General features: G+C 47.9%; 1 protein-coding gene across 1 annotated transcript in view; it reads left to right on the top strand.

Annotated features, from left to right (window-relative positions):
- The first annotated feature begins 77 nt into the window (after nucleotides 1-77).
- Nucleotides 78-15281, top strand: part of CSUI_000923 (uncharacterized protein) — a 26725-nt gene continuing 11521 nt past the window's right edge. The window contains exons 1-2 of the mRNA XM_068061130.1: nucleotides 78-754; nucleotides 2426-14781. Of these exons, the coding sequence (XP_067926893.1) occupies nucleotides 127-754; nucleotides 2426-14781 (12984 nt within the window). The 5' untranslated portion in view covers nucleotides 78-126. The remainder of the gene's footprint in view (nucleotides 755-2425; nucleotides 14782-15281) is intronic.

Below are 15281 nucleotides of genomic sequence, written 5' to 3' on the forward strand. Positions count from 1 at the left end.
TGTCTTTCTCTTTCCTTCTCTCTTCCTTTTCTCTGTATGATGAGCCCCTCCCTCTCCTCATCTCTGTGTTGGCTTTTTCAGTCTCTTCCTTTGCCAGTCCTCGTGAGTGGCTTAACATGCGGGAACATGCCAGGGGTAGACTCAACTACCGCTCTTCTTCATACACTTTCCCAAGCAAGCCCTGCGCTCTTTCATGAAGCCTTAGGTCTCCCTATTCCACCATCATCCTCATCGTATCCAGATACTTCGAATCTCCCTGCTCCTTTCCCCCCCTCCTCCTCCTCCTCCTCTACATTCTTTCCTGATCCCTTTCAACAGAATCTCCCGTCGTCTCTTCCGCAACCCTGGGGGGGAGACCTTCGGCCTGACACAGTCATGGGCTATCCAAGGAGTCTAAGTGGCGGCGGGGGCGGCATGCCTGCTAGTCAGCCTCATACTAGTTATCCCCTCCCCCCAAGTTTCGGTCCAGGTGTCGGAGCAGCTTCAAATGGAGAAGGACAAGGACAACGAGAAGGAGTTGTCCCGACGGGACCGATGATAGAGAGAACTACCATCACCATCTCAGCCATAGGCATAAACGGAGAAGAACGAGAAGACGAAGAGGACGCCGGAGGAGGAGGAGGAGACGTGTATTATTATCGCATTCCCCAGCCTCACCATCAGCAGTCTCCGTGGTCTCATAATGTCGAGCCTTTCCCTACTGGGGCTCCATCCGGCGGTTTTGCTGGCCCGCCCTCTTATCAACCGTATCACGGTGAGTCTTTCGAGGTCATTCTTTCATTCCTTCTGTCCCTTGATGGCGTGTCTTTCTGTCTATCGAGGGAGAAGAGGAGGAGGAAACACACGACGTCTCATCATCGTGTGTCTCCTCCTCCTCTTCTCCCTCGCTCTCTTGTATCTCCTCGATCTAGATGAAGAGAGGATGGGGGATCATCGACTGTGTCATAATCTCAGGGAGAAGAAGCAGGAGTAAGTCGACTTCTTTTCCAAGCTTGTTTTCTCTTCGTCGAATATCCCCTCACGAGCTTTTCTACATAGGGAAGAAACGCCTCAGAGAGAAAACCGACTTCTACCAGTATCTGACAGCTCACGCCATGCTTAGAGGACCCGCAATATTCAGTTCGTCTCAGTAGGAGACAGATATATCGGTGTATAGATTAAAGATACATAGATCAATAGATACATCAAAGATTAAGAGATAGATAGACTAAGGCAGATGGATAGATAGATCGGAGATATGTGCAGAGGGGGCATCACACCCTACCCGATAACGCAGAGGGGGTATGAGGCGAAGTCAAGGCTTCGAGATGATATAGACATTCGAAGAAATGTATTTAGGTAGACTTCTACACATAGATCGACCACGTATGAAAGAGTTGAATATGTAAGCAATCTAAGAAGACATGAAGGAATTTCCACTAGTTCTCAGTTCTGAGAAGCTTTTTTTTTCTTTCGAATGCGGGGGTTGTCGGATCAAGTAAGAAGAGATAGAGTCAGGAGATGAATGAATGATGCCGGAGTGCCAAGGCTCCCAGAGGCACTTACAGCTGATCGTCTCGTATGCCGGTCAGTCCCGATGTTCCTTCCTTGCTGTCGTCTTTATCACTTTCTCTTTAGGTCTCTCTTTCTCATTTTTGCTCTTTCTCATTCTTCTGTTGATGAGAAGAGAAGAGAAAGGAAGTGGAATAGAGAGAGACGGAGATATGTCTATATACCGTGTCCCTTCTTTTCTTTCTTCAAATCCCGTGTGTATGTAGCAGCAGGAGGAGAAAGGAGTTCACTCATCACGTCGAAGAGAGAGAGACAGGAGTCTTCTTTTGTCTTCTGGTGATCTTATGATCAGTCGAGTGTGTACTCTTTATATCAGTGAAGAAGGGAGAATACCTATTCCTTAAAAAGTCTATCTATAGTAGCTTTTAAGAAGTGTATATTTAATGGCTTACAAATCATCGTCATACATCATTATGAGGGGGATTTGCGACGGGCCAGGTCACCTCATGAAATCGATGAAGAAGAGGAAACCTTTTATATATGTATATCTATGTATTAGGGAACGTCGGAGATAGGCGAAGAATGCCTCTAGAGACTGAGTGTATATATCCACTTAGATTTCATATAAAGGAGAAAGAGAACAACAAGAACGCGCAGTGAGAGTTCGTCCCTGTGAAAGAAATGGTTTAGCATACATGTATATATATATATATATCCCTAGTATACATATATATCACGGCTATGTCATATATACATAGGCTTTTGTAGTCGAGAGAAGGAGAGATGAAAACAACAACGCGTGAAGGGCTCTAAACCTTCGTTAAGACTCTTAGCGGATCTCATATGTCTCATAGAACGCCATTTCTACCTCCATCTCTAAAGCGTCTTTTCTCATCTCTCTCTCTGTCTTCTCCGAACTTTTCTCTTTCTCTAGGATATTCGGCATCATCACAGCTTGCGTCTACACTTGCTGCGGTGAACCCTCTTCTTCCTTCTCCCCCGGGATCTTCTCAGCAGACGCGTCAGGGGCAGGGACCTCCACCCTCGGCATCTTCAGCTGTCCCTTCTATCGGCCAAGACATGAGGGAAGGGCCCTCGTTCTTTACAGGAGGAAGTACAGGAATGAGAATGCCGCCGGGCTTAACTGCCGTAGAGAGAGCGAATGCTTCAGGGCCATCATACGATCATCTTCAGTCTTATGAGGAATACCAGGGACTGCCTGCCGTGAATAGACCAACATCTAACTCAGCAGCTCCTTTTCCCCCTGTACCTTCTACTACTACTGGTAGAACGGATAGCCATGAGGCGAACAGGGATAGGGGTGGCAGTGGAAATGATCCACAAGATAGGAACTCGGGAAGAGAAAGAGGAGAGTCCTTTGGTTCGGCTGTATGGAGACGGATATCTTCTTTCATTATGACAGGAGGGGGAGCAGGAGGAGGAGGAGAAGAGGAAGAAGAAAGAGGGGAGCATCGGCTCCAACGACAGAGATCTTCTTCCCCTTCATCATCTGGAGCCACCGAGAATGATCGTCATTCTTCGGCTTCTTCATCCAGACGAGGAACGCCATCTAATCACACATCTAGAAATAATGAACATAACCGAGAATTCACTTCTCTTTCCACTCCTCCCTTAGATTTCTTTAGTTCTCTCATGCTTGTACCATCGATCTCCCCAAGCCTGCTGGCGTTTGCTCCTCCATCTCTAGGTGTACGTCCACCACCTCGACCTCCCGCAAATGTCCGTCCGCCCCCCCCTGCTCAAATGATGGCTCCTCCATCAGATCGGAGTCAGGCCCTACTTCCCGCTCCTATGCCGAGGAATCCGAGTTTTGCTCCTGGTATGACAGGATCTTCAGGTAGACCGTCTCCGTCTCTGCTGCCCTTTCTTTCTCCACCAGGTGGTCGACCTGTCTCTTCTTCTCTTTCAGCAGGTGCGCAGCCATCGTCGATAGAAGTCAGTCATACATCAGGAATGATGGGGGAGAGAGACGCCTCCACATCAGCTGCGCCAACAGCACCAGGGGGGCAGCGTGCCTGGGGCTATCGGCCTATAGCTCAGTTCAACGCGACCCTCTACTTCGATCTGATGCCTGACGGGACGGTTCGACCGGTACGTGTAGATGCGCCTACATCATCTTCTTTCTCATCATCTTCTTCTTCATCTCCGTCTATACCTTCATCATTAACAGGAGGAAGAACTCAGGAGCCTCACGATGTCTCTCCATCTCCATTACCTCTTCCTCCTCACCCTAGTGTTGAAAGAAGGAGATCACAAGACGAGTTTCTTCTTGACACATACCGAGAGCATCAATCACAGGGATATGTCCCGATTAACTCCCTTGAAGGCACGTCGTCTTCAAGTCAACAAGGCATATCTCTCACACAAGGACCCCCTCCTTCTCATTCGCATCGTCTCTTTTCTTATCATGGAACACCTTCATCACTAGCCTCGGATATTAATAGTAGTCATACTAGGAGTAGGAGTAGCAGTACACACACAGCAGCAGCCTTCGCTCCATCTACACAACCTACAGGAGACCCACAGGGAAGAATGACTGTTTCAGGTGGATATACAGCAGGAATAGGAGGGCAAGATCAACATCTAAATGTGATACGTGGACATCCAGATCAGGGGAGTTGGAGTCGGTTTCCTCAAGATCCTTGTAGAATAGCTCCTCATCCAACATCTCAATCAGATGAAGCCTACTCCTATTATCGACGTGAGCCACCGCAGCAGATATCTCACGCCTCACTCTCGACTGGCCTGATGATGGGCGGAGAAGAAAGAGGAAGAGAAGGATATAGCCATAGTCCCATCCCCCGGCCTGTAACCTTTCCCTCAGGGGGAAGTCGTCTTATCAACGGAGATGATCCTCGAGAACAAGCTGGGAGATTGGGGGCCAATGATGGTAGAGACGAAGCCATTCATCAACCTCCTGATCTCTCGGGTACTATAGGCAGTCTCTCGTCTTCATCGTCTTTCTCCAATGCTGGGACATTCCAGGATGAAATGTCGACGCGACTTCAGACCACCGTGACAGGGGCACCTCTTCCTATACCTCCTGGACGGCTACTAGTTCCTGGCTCGGTTCCTACAGCTGCTAGCTCCTCTACAGGAGGGGGGGGCGCGTTATCTGCATGGTCGTCTTCTGCTGAGAGAAGAGAAGGAGAGACAAGAAGAAGAGGAACCTCAGATGGTCTAACTCGTGATGGACGTATAGAGAATGAATCTCTTCGCCTAGGCGGGAGTCGCCGTCAAAGTACCCCATCTGCTACTTTTGATAGAGGACAGTTGAATGGGGCTTCTCATCGTAGGTTTCCTCTTTCTTTAAGAGAAGGAGATCACTTACCAGTGACAGGTGGCAACTACACAAGGAACAGCCATGGAGGAGGTTCCTTTCAAGCTAGGCCATCTGTCGACTCTTCTTCGTCTTTGGGTCAAACCGGGAGGGCTGAGGAGAAAAACGATGTTGAAAGAGCCGAATCTCTCGTGTCTACCCACAATACATCTTCTCTAACCGCTTCTCATCTTGCAGGTTTTAAAGGGGGAGGGACCCCGGCTATTCAACAAGCAGAAGAAGAAGGAGGGACATTCACGTTGTCTGCTGACGACCGACGTCTACCTATTTGTTTGGCTTACCCCTTTGCTGATCATCTAGATGACGAGGATGGAACTTCTTCTTGTTCTCCTCCTCTTCCGCAAAATGGGCCCTCTCAACTTTCTATGACGGGAGGAGGAGATAGGGGCAAAGAGGCAACGGCAGTAGCACCGGGGATGCGAGTAGAGCCGTCTTCTTCGTCAGCTCCGACTTCTCATCCTCATCCTTCTTTCTATACTCCAAGTGTACAAGGAGAGAGAGAGAGACGACGTTCTGAGAGTCTTGGAGAGGAGAGACGTCCAAATGGCACGAGGGGACTCCTCCCCCCCTCTTCTTTGTCAGGTGCACCAGAAGCTCCTCCTCATCATCATCCTTACCCTCGGAGAATCCCTTCTCTATCGGTGCCTCCGACCTCGGTGACTCCTCCTCCTCCTTCACATCCATTGACATTATCACGGACTTCTTCACAAAGAAGAGATCAAGAGAGAGGACCAGCAGGAGAAGGAGCAAGAGGAGAAGAGGAACAAGGAGAGGGTGAAATGAGAAGTGACCTTCTTCTTCTTCTACAGCGACCGCAGTCAGCACCATCGATCATATCTGAAGAAAGTATCTTGACTGCTGCCACGACAGCCTTGCAGGAAGTTTTACACCTAGGACCAAGTAGAGGCCACTCGACCACACGTGGTTGGGCTCATGGGCCTCCTTCGACCTCTAACACGGCCACTGGTTCACGTATATCTCTCAACTGTTCCACTCCTCCTCCTCTCTCTGACATGAATGGGATTCTTCCTACGTCCAGTCATCATCCTACCCATAGCCCTCCTCCTCCTCCTCATCTTTTACCTCTCCCTCATCATCCCCCTTCTTTTGTCTCAGTCGTTCCCCCTCAGCAGCAGCAGCAGGAGCGTTTCTCGTCTTTGAGTAACGGACAAGATCATTCGTACGAGGCGAGTGCTCCATCACTTCTCACCCCCAGTAGACAAGGGAGCGCCCCATCTGCTTCTCCTCTTCTCCCTTCTTCTCCGTTCCCCCCTGCTATGCATCAGCCAGCAGGACAAGGGGGAGGAGGTCGGATGGTTTCAACAGGAGCGGCTTCATATCTTCCTTCATATCATCCTGGTCAACCTCCTATTCATTCATACATCACGAGCAATGGTATCTCGATTGATTCAAGACCAGGAAACCCCTTGCCATCTTCCTCTCCACCGCCTCCCCATTCTTCTCTTCATACAAATCCCAGTCATGTTCTGACATTTATGAATTTTCCTTCAAATGCTCCTTCTCTAAATGTTTCTTCACAGAATCCCCCCCCTCTTCTCCCTCACCCCCCTCTACAGAGACAAACAAGTCGGGTGCCGATACCTCCAGCTCCTCTCCTCCCCCCCCAGGCTGCTCTTCCTTCTCCTGTTCCTCAGACTTCTCTTTCCTCTCGTCCTCCTGGTCCATATGTCGAGTTCAGTGTCGGGGGAGGGGACGGCGGTCCTGCCATTCAGTGGAGAGGAATTACCATGCCAACTGCAGATCAAGTTGCTGAGCTACTTTCAAGTGTCTCGGGAGAAGGAGGAGGCGGGGGACAAGTCATCACTGTATGGACAGCTGAGCCAAGAACTCCACCTGATGGTGGATTAGGAATCGAAGGAGAAGGAGGAGGAGAAGGCAGAGGATTCGCAACAGGACCAACTGAGCAGCAGGTTATCATACAGCCATTAGATCAGCTCTTACTACCACACCAGCAGCACATCGAGACACAGCAAGGGCAGCAAGCGATGTTTGCGACGAGGGCTACTGCGGATGTGACCTTCACGCTGAATGGAGCTGGTCCTGGTGCCACAGCTCGACAGGACCATAGTCAGTTGTGCTCGCTATATCAGCAGACTTTTGAGGTGTATAGACAGCGTAGAAGACAGGTGAAGAGAGAAGAGAAAGAAAGAAAAGAGAAAGAACGAGAAGAAAAGAAAAGGATGAAGAGAGAAGAAGCAAAGAAAAAGAAGAAGAAGAGGGAATGGGAACGGTGGACATCCTTCTATAGAAGTCATGATGATTCAAGAGGGGGGGTTGAAGATATGAAGAGGACGTTCGGTCAAGATTTGCGAATAGACGAAGAAGAAGAAGATATGAAGAATCGTCAGAATTACCATAATAGGAGCAGCAAGACGCACATAGAGAAGACGAACGAGAGTGAGAAAGATTTCAAGAAGAAAGAAGAAGACGGAGGAGAGTCGCCGACTTCTCTACGTGTCAAGACAGCCACTTCACATGCAAGTGTTTCTTCACGAGATAAGAAAGAGAAGAATCGATCATCTTCCTCTCCTCATAGTACTCGAGAGGAAGACAATGAAGATGATATGAGGTGGGCTAGTTTCTCTTCTTCTCCTATCGCTTCTTCTTCATTGTATCGAAGACAAAGCTCTGGAGATCGCTTCATGTCTGGGGGTGGAGTTACCCTCGCTAATCGAAGAAGACCTTCTGCAGAAGTCTCTCTGCAGGACAGAAGAAGAGATGGAGAAGATTGTTTCGAGACAAGATCTTGCGTTGTACAGAGGGTAGATGCACGTTCAACTGGAAGAGAAGAAGAAGAAGGTTGCCACCCTCAGCAAAGAGACTTGTATGAAAGATTCGTCATAGAGAGGGAGAGTGAAAGGAGGGGAAGATCGCTGCCTATCAACATATATGAAGAAGAAGAGAAGGAGAAGAAGAGGGGAGACTGCGGGAAGGATAGTAGCGGTGGGGGTGTCTCTCCTCCATTCTTAAAGAGTCTCTCTAGGCATCATAGAAGAAGGCGAGAAGAAGACATTTCAGCTCGGATAAAGAAAGAAGAAGAGGGAAGAGAACGAGAAGATGATGACGATGCTAATGGGAACACGTTCTTTTCTGTGTTGAGGAAAGCTGCTTTCTCAAAAAGAAGAGGATTGTTTCGAGAGGATAGAGAAGATGAATCGAGAGAGCGAAGGGAGAAGAAGAATAGGAAAGAAGGAGAGACAGATACAACGAGTATCTCTAAAAAGACAGATGATAAGGATTATCCAAATATGTCGATACAAGACCATCGAGAGGATTCTCTCGACAGTTTCATCAGATACCATACACCCGAGGAAAGCATCTTAGCTTCATCTCTCATGGAGGAGGAGGAGGAAGAGGAGGGAGAACAAGAAGGTCCCTCTACCCTTGCTCCTTCTTCTCATACTGGCGGTGTCTGTCCGCCTGACGACAACGAACCTCACGGAAATCGAAATGGGGGAGGACTCCTTGTTAATCTTTTACGTAAGGTTTCTTCTTCTTTCTTACCTGAGAGATTACTCAGTCCTTCTTCTCATCTCTCAGGTGCTTCAGGTCAAACGCCTCCTCGTTCCACAGCACCTTCTCGGCGCCCGGTGACGAGAGAAGGGGGAGACAACACTCGCCATTTCTCTTCTTGTGATACACGTGAGAAGAGTCTTATGAAAGACGAAGAAGACACACAGCAGCACGTCACAGTCTCAGCTAGCTGGCTAGCTACAGGCCCCTCGAGTGGGCTTCTCCAATCTGAAGAACCTCAAGAAGAGGGGAGTGAGAATAGGATAGAAAGATTGATAAGAAGAGATGATCACGATAATGATGCTATCCACAGAGATAATTCCCTTCTTGTAGATAGATGTCAACATGAGGACAGGAAGGAGGAGGAGAGACAACAGAGAGAGAAGCAAAAGGAGACACAAGAGACAAAAGGCGAAGAAGGCGAGCCCTTTGGCAATGGAGGTTCCACTAGGGGGGAGGAAAGCAGCCAGCTTCTCAGGGTTATGAGAGATGAAGAAGAAATTGAGAAGCGTTTCGACTGCCAGGAAAAAGAGAGCGCTTCATCTTGTTCTCCCCCTCTCGTGAAGAGTGGAGAAGAAGAGCTAGGTGAGAAAAGAGAAGAATTCTCTTCTGCTTGTTTGACTGAGTATGAAAAGAGAGATCAAGATAACACTCGCCATACTTCACCTTCTCCTTCCACGAGAGAAGACACCAAGAGAGAAGAAGAAGAAGAGACTCTCCCCCCGCATGCAAAGACTAAGAAGGAGGAAGACACCGATGAGAGATTCTCTTCCAAGACAAAGAACCTTGAAGAAACTCATGAAGTCGTTTCGTCAAGAGTTGACTCTCTCTCAAAGAATCTTTCTTCTTCGTCGTCGTCCAAGGACTCTATCTCACCTAAAGAAGATCCTCACTCTTCCTTAGCTTCTTCTCCTCCTAGTACGACTAATGAAAACTCTTCTTCTTCCTCCTCTTTTGTCTATACGCCATGGACGTTATCTTCTTATTCTCCCGCGACGTCACGATTGACGGCTCTCTCTTCTTCTTCGTCCTCCTCTTCTCCTACGGTGTTAGGTAGCAATAGCGTCGCAGGAGAAGAGGAATGTGAAGGGGGTAGAAGAGAAGAAGCATCGACGGCTCGAGGTGGGGGACTGCCTTCTAATAGCCATCACAGCAACCGACAGGAGGAAGAGATACATATCTCAGGGGAGAGACAGTCGTCTCGTCCTCCCCCATCTTCTTCTTTGACTGGGGCTTCTCATTATCCAGCTACAGCATCATCTTCTTCTTCTCTTCTTCATTCAGCAGTCGGCTCTTCCTTGTCTTCTTCCGGTGATGCGATGAGAGGGGCAGGTCGTTCTAATACAATAAGATCCGGTTATGTCAATCGAAACACATCTCCTTATGACTCCTCGTCTCTTTCCTCTCCCGTTCCTCTTCTTTCTTCTTCTTTTTCTTCTTCTACAGATATGCCACCCCCTGTAAGCGAATCAAGGGTGTCTACCGCATCGATGGCACATAGACGTCAAGGGGAAGAAGGACTTCCGGCGAGAACAAGGCATGAATGTCACTATCTCTCTAGTCAAGGTAGTAAGAGAGACGGAAGTTCAGATCTCTTGAAGGGAGCAGGGACAGGAGAAGGATTAACAAGGAAAGAGAAAGCCAAGTATAGAAGGTATCTACGTCGCATGCAACGAAGGCGTATTATGATAGAAAAGAGACAGATTTTCCTCTTGCTGTCTACGTATGAAGTCTTACCCTGTACCCAGTCACCTTCTCCCCCTCCTCTTCCTCTTTGTGTGAAAGAACCGTCTACAGCTGAGACGTTTAAACCGGCATCATTAGGAGTTGTCTCTTCTTCTTTTTCTTCTTCTTCAGTTCCCCCATATGAACTATCTCCAAGAGATGTAGAAAAGAAGTTCGAAGAGGCAAATGCAATCGATGGCAATGAGAGGAGAAGAAGAAGTAGTCTCTCTCTCTCTCAAAACACCTCATACAGCACACTTCTCTCTCGTCCGGAAGATACCTCTCTTAAACCTTACCTCCATAATAGAAAGGAAAGTCATCGCGGCACTGTCTCTTCCTCTTCTTCTTTCAGAGCAAAAGAAGAATCTCTTCTTTCGTCTTCTTCTTCTTCTTTCTCCTATCCTAATTATCGAGGCTACGTAAATCTCTTTGAACTGCAATCCGAAGGTTTCTTTCTCACTTCCTCTTCTTCTTCAGGGAGCAGGAGGAGTGTAAGTTCGACCAGTCTTAGTAGTCACCCCAGCCGTCATAGTGACTGCGAGGAATCTTGCCAAGGCGTCAGTTCGAGCCTTAACTTTCCTTCCTATCATAGGAAAGATTACGCGAGCAGCAGTAGCGATAGTAGCTTCATGTCGACCTCTACAGAAGATGAAGATGACGAAGAAATGAAGTTCAAGAAACTGCAAAGAAAAGCAAATCATTTAGAACACCCCATTCACCAAAGAACTTCTCTCCCATCTAGCCAGACAACCGCTTCTGGGGGAGCTTCTTCTTTTTCTTTTTCTTCTTCTTCTTCTTCTTCTCATTCTTCTTCATCTTCTTCAGACCCATTCTTTAGAAGATCAGGAGAAGGTCCTCTTCTCCCCGGATATTGTCCTCCGTCTCCTTGTCTTCCTGGGCCTCCCTATACTTCGGCGACCTCTTTAGGAGGGAGAGGATCGACAGGCGGTATTTGTGCCTCTGGAGAAACGTCGTCGTCTTCATCTTTCTCTTCTTCATGTTTGAATTTCTTTAGCGGGAGAACAGGTTCAAGGAGCCGAAGTGATGAACCTAAGGAAGAAGAAGAAGAGGAAGAGGGGGAGAAGTCGGCATTAAAAGCAACCACGAAGATAGAGAGAAGAGACGAGGTCGAGGAAAGAAAGAACGAAGACAAGAGAGAAGAAGAGAAGAGAACAAGAGGAGGGGGAAAATCTGCTGACTCCGTCTCTAGGCCTGTTAGACGTGAAGAAGGACTTTACCCAGAGGGAGAAAGTCAAAGTCTAGGAGAAATCCAATGGACAGAGAGAAGAAGAAGACAATCTCCACATGCATATGTTCAAGGAGAAGACGAGGCGAGCGAGAAGAAGAACCATAGAAGAGAAGGAGAGAAGTTGAAGATGGAGAAGAGAGATGAAGCGAATTTTAAGAAGAATGAGAGTCCTCTGCTTCCCCAATCCGAATCAGATGATACAAAGAACGGCAGTCTCAACAGTAGCCGGAGAGGTTCTATAACGTCTGAAGGTGCGGTATCTTTACGTGAGAGATTACTCGAACTATCAAGCAAGTATCATGTATGGGACAAGAATACAGGGACAAGAGGAGGATTTCCTCGAAATGAGAACCCTTCTTCTTCTTTTTCTTCATCTTCTCTTCCTATCTCTTCTTCTCCTCCTCCTCCTCCTGGGGATACTGCTTCTTCTATAGCTTCTGCTGCTTCTCCCCCTGGAGATCTTCACCCAGGCAGGAATGGGTTCACATCTCGAGAGGAATCCACGGCAACTCAAAGGAGGTCCGGTGAAGATGAAGAAGAGGAGAAGACGAAGGAGAGAGAGAGCAACTCAAAACAGGAGTGCCAGAGACATGTCGAAGGAGAGAGAATGCATGAACGAAGGACGTTAAGAGGTCAACATGGCGAGGAAGAAGAAGGTGATCGGAGAGGAGAAGATAGAAGCGCAAGAGAGAGAAAGAGAGAGAGCTTCAAGAAGAAAGAAGAAGAAGGAAGAGACCATCGCTTCTATAGTTGGGATAGTCAAGATAGAGATACGAACTGCTCTCGCTATGACCAACGACCACGTCTCTTAGATGACGAAGGAAGGAGAGGATCCGCAAGTCATCCAAGAGGAGAAGTTGAAGAAGAAGAAGAACAACAAGGTCTGACACGTGAACAGCTTGCCTCTACAACGTCTCCGGCATCTCTATGGAAAGGCTATTCCTCGTACTTTCAAGAGATGAGGGAGAGAGTCCTTGACCAGCTCAGACAGAACGACGACGAAGAAGAAGAAGCCCTTCGAACTTCTGATGCTCCTCCAAATCAGAGAGGAGAAGAAGAGACACAGAAGAACCTAGGAAAGGGAGAAGAGAAGAAGAGAGAAGGAGAGGAGAGAAAGAGAGGGAGCGGAGGAGGAGGAGAAGCTGCAGTAGGAAAGACTTCAGACATCCGTCATCTTACAAAGAATAGGAGAAGAAGGCGGCTTGGATGGTTTGACGAAGAAGAAGACTCAGATAGCTGTAGTGGAGATGATAAGAAGGAGACGCCGCGAAGAATGATTAACACGACTGATAGGAGGAGAGGAGAAGAAGAAGACGATGATAGAAAGAAAGAGAAGAAAAATGGGGGAGAAGAAGACCATGATAAGAAGAATGGGGGAATAGACACCGAGAGAATGAAGATTAGGAAGAAGAAGATCGACGAAGAAGGGTTAGGACAAGAAGACTTGCTTCGAGGTGGGGATCGTCATAAACTTCAATATGCGGGGTTGGATTGGAGACACAAAGAAGAAGAAGAAGTGAAAGACGCAGGGAAGGAGCAGCCGGTTTGTCTCGGTGACTCTGCTCGATCTGGAGCCTCGCCTCAAGCAAAGAACACACCAACGTCTTCTACTATACATCCTTCTCGCTCGCAAGAATCTCCAAGAGCTTCAGCTTTTCACAGGATCGACTCGAGTCGTGAAGATCTTCTCTCTTCTTCTTCTGGCATGCGATCCTCGATAAAGAGAGAACAAGGTCAGTATCCTTCTACGTCTCTACCTTTATTGAACAACCCATCACCTCTTCCTTCCTCTTCTTGTTCTCCCCCCCTTCATCCTTGTTCACCCCCCCTAGTTCCTCCTCCTCCTCCTCCTCCCCCTCCTTCTCAGCAACTTCAACAAGAAGCCGTTTTGTATCGAAGAAGAGAAGCAGCAGATCGACAGAGAGAAGAGGAAGAGAGAAGAAGATCTGAAGAGAGCAATCGGTCCCCCACCTCTCAACAGCGTCCATCTCCCTCTTCTCCTTCTCTTCCTGTTCCTTCTTCTTCTACACATCCACATTCTTCTTCTTCCTCCTCGTCTTCTTTTCTTCCTTTCCGTCAGCCAGGTACCTCATCCTATCCTTTAGACAGTCCGTCTGTTACCTCTCTTATCCCTATAAGACCGCAGGAGAGCTTCGCTTCTTACTTTCAACGGGCGTCGAATACAGAGGCATTCCAAGCGATGGTAGAGGAAAGAAGCAGACGTCTCTTTGACGGGGTCATGGCTGCACTGGGGAGAGAAGAAAGATATGACGATGAACAAGAAGAAGAAAGAAGAAGGAATCGACAAGAAAGACGCGACCATGAAAATATAGGAGAAGAGGAACGCCTACCACGACAACCTATAGAACAACAAGAAGAAGGAGCAAGCTCTTTCTCTTCTTTCTCTTCTCTTCCTCCTCGTCCTTCTCTTCTCTCTTCTTCCACCTCCACTTCTCAACAAGGAGTTTATCCTCTCTCATCTTCCTCTTTCTCATCTTCATCTGCTTCTTCTTCTTCTGTCTTGCCTCCATTGATCTCTTCAACTCGTCAAGATGGCCTTGCTGTAGATCCTCGAGAGGGGAATTCTTCTTCTTCTTCTTTTTCGCAGGAGCAGGAGAGATGGCTTTCTCACCTTCCGGGGATGGTGCCCTTGGAACGGGAGCAAAGTCTCCATGCGCAGGCGTCTCTCCAGAGACAGGAGCTTCAGCTGAGCGTGCAAAACCGCCTCAATGACATCTACTTCCATCAGCATCTTTCTCAGCCCCCTCTTCATGCGTCTCCTCCAGGGGGTCTTTCCCCTCCTCTCTTCCAAACCCCACGTCTCCCAGGTCAGAGAGTTCATGAAGAAACACGACAAGCAGAAGAAGAACGAGATCGAAGAAGAGAAGAAGGCTATCAAGGCGTCTCTCTACCACGGGATGATCGCGGTAGAGCTCATCCTAACAGAAGACCCGAAGAAGAAAGAAGAGAGAGAAGAAGAGGAAGAGAAGGAGGAGGAGAGGGAGAAGAAGAAGAGGCAAATGATGCAGGGTCCATTTCTTTTACTTTCAATATTCTTCCTGGGAATGAAGGAGTTGCGATGAGTGTGTTCCATCATGGGGGAGAAGGCATGGTGGGGGGGGGGAATCTGAGCAGGGCTCCAGATAGTAATGACCTAGTAGATATGATGGTCACAACAGCTCTGCATGCGCTAGATCAGGCCACCGATGGCTCACATCCCCACCCCCCCTCAAATCCTGTCTTCATCGCCACCCCCCCCTCTACCAATCCCGGGGGAGGCGGGGGAGCGGGGTTCATCACAGCTTCGTCTTCTTCTTCTTCGTCTCCTCCTTCGTGGATTCAATTATTCGTCCAGGGCGTGCTGCGAGAAGCGAGTGAGAAGTCATACGTCCTGCGGATTGTCTCCTTCTCTCAACATCTCGTGAGTCCGGCGCACATAAGAGGGATAGAAAGGAGAGGGAGAGGAACAAGGAGATAGGAGAGAGAGACATACATAGGGGACTCACTAGAATGTTGGGACAGAATTTGTGTTGGATAGACACATCTTCTTGAAAGACGTTTGGGGGTATCCAATGGTAGAGGTACCTGCCTACGCTTCCTTCAACATGTAGTGGATCTATGACTTGCTCTCTCATTCTACGAGGAGTAAAGGCAGGTAGATTGCAGATACATTACAGAAAGACAGGTTGATACATCACGGATACATAGATAGATTCATTAAAGAAAAGTATGTATATATGTACATACATACACAATTAGATGGATTCGTACTCGCTTGTAGTGTATAGAAGCTCCCACGTAGCGGTAACTCATATATATATATATATATATACATATATATATATGTAAATGTATCCCTATGGGACCACGTTGATGAGAAGAAGAAAAAGAAGCAGTGAAGAAAAATAGATAGATTAAAGA

This window comes from Cystoisospora suis (genome assembly GCF_002600585.1).
Source record: "Cystoisospora suis strain Wien I chromosome Unknown contig_365, whole genome shotgun sequence".
NCBI classification, from domain to species: domain Eukaryota; phylum Apicomplexa; class Conoidasida; order Eucoccidiorida; family Sarcocystidae; genus Cystoisospora; species Cystoisospora suis.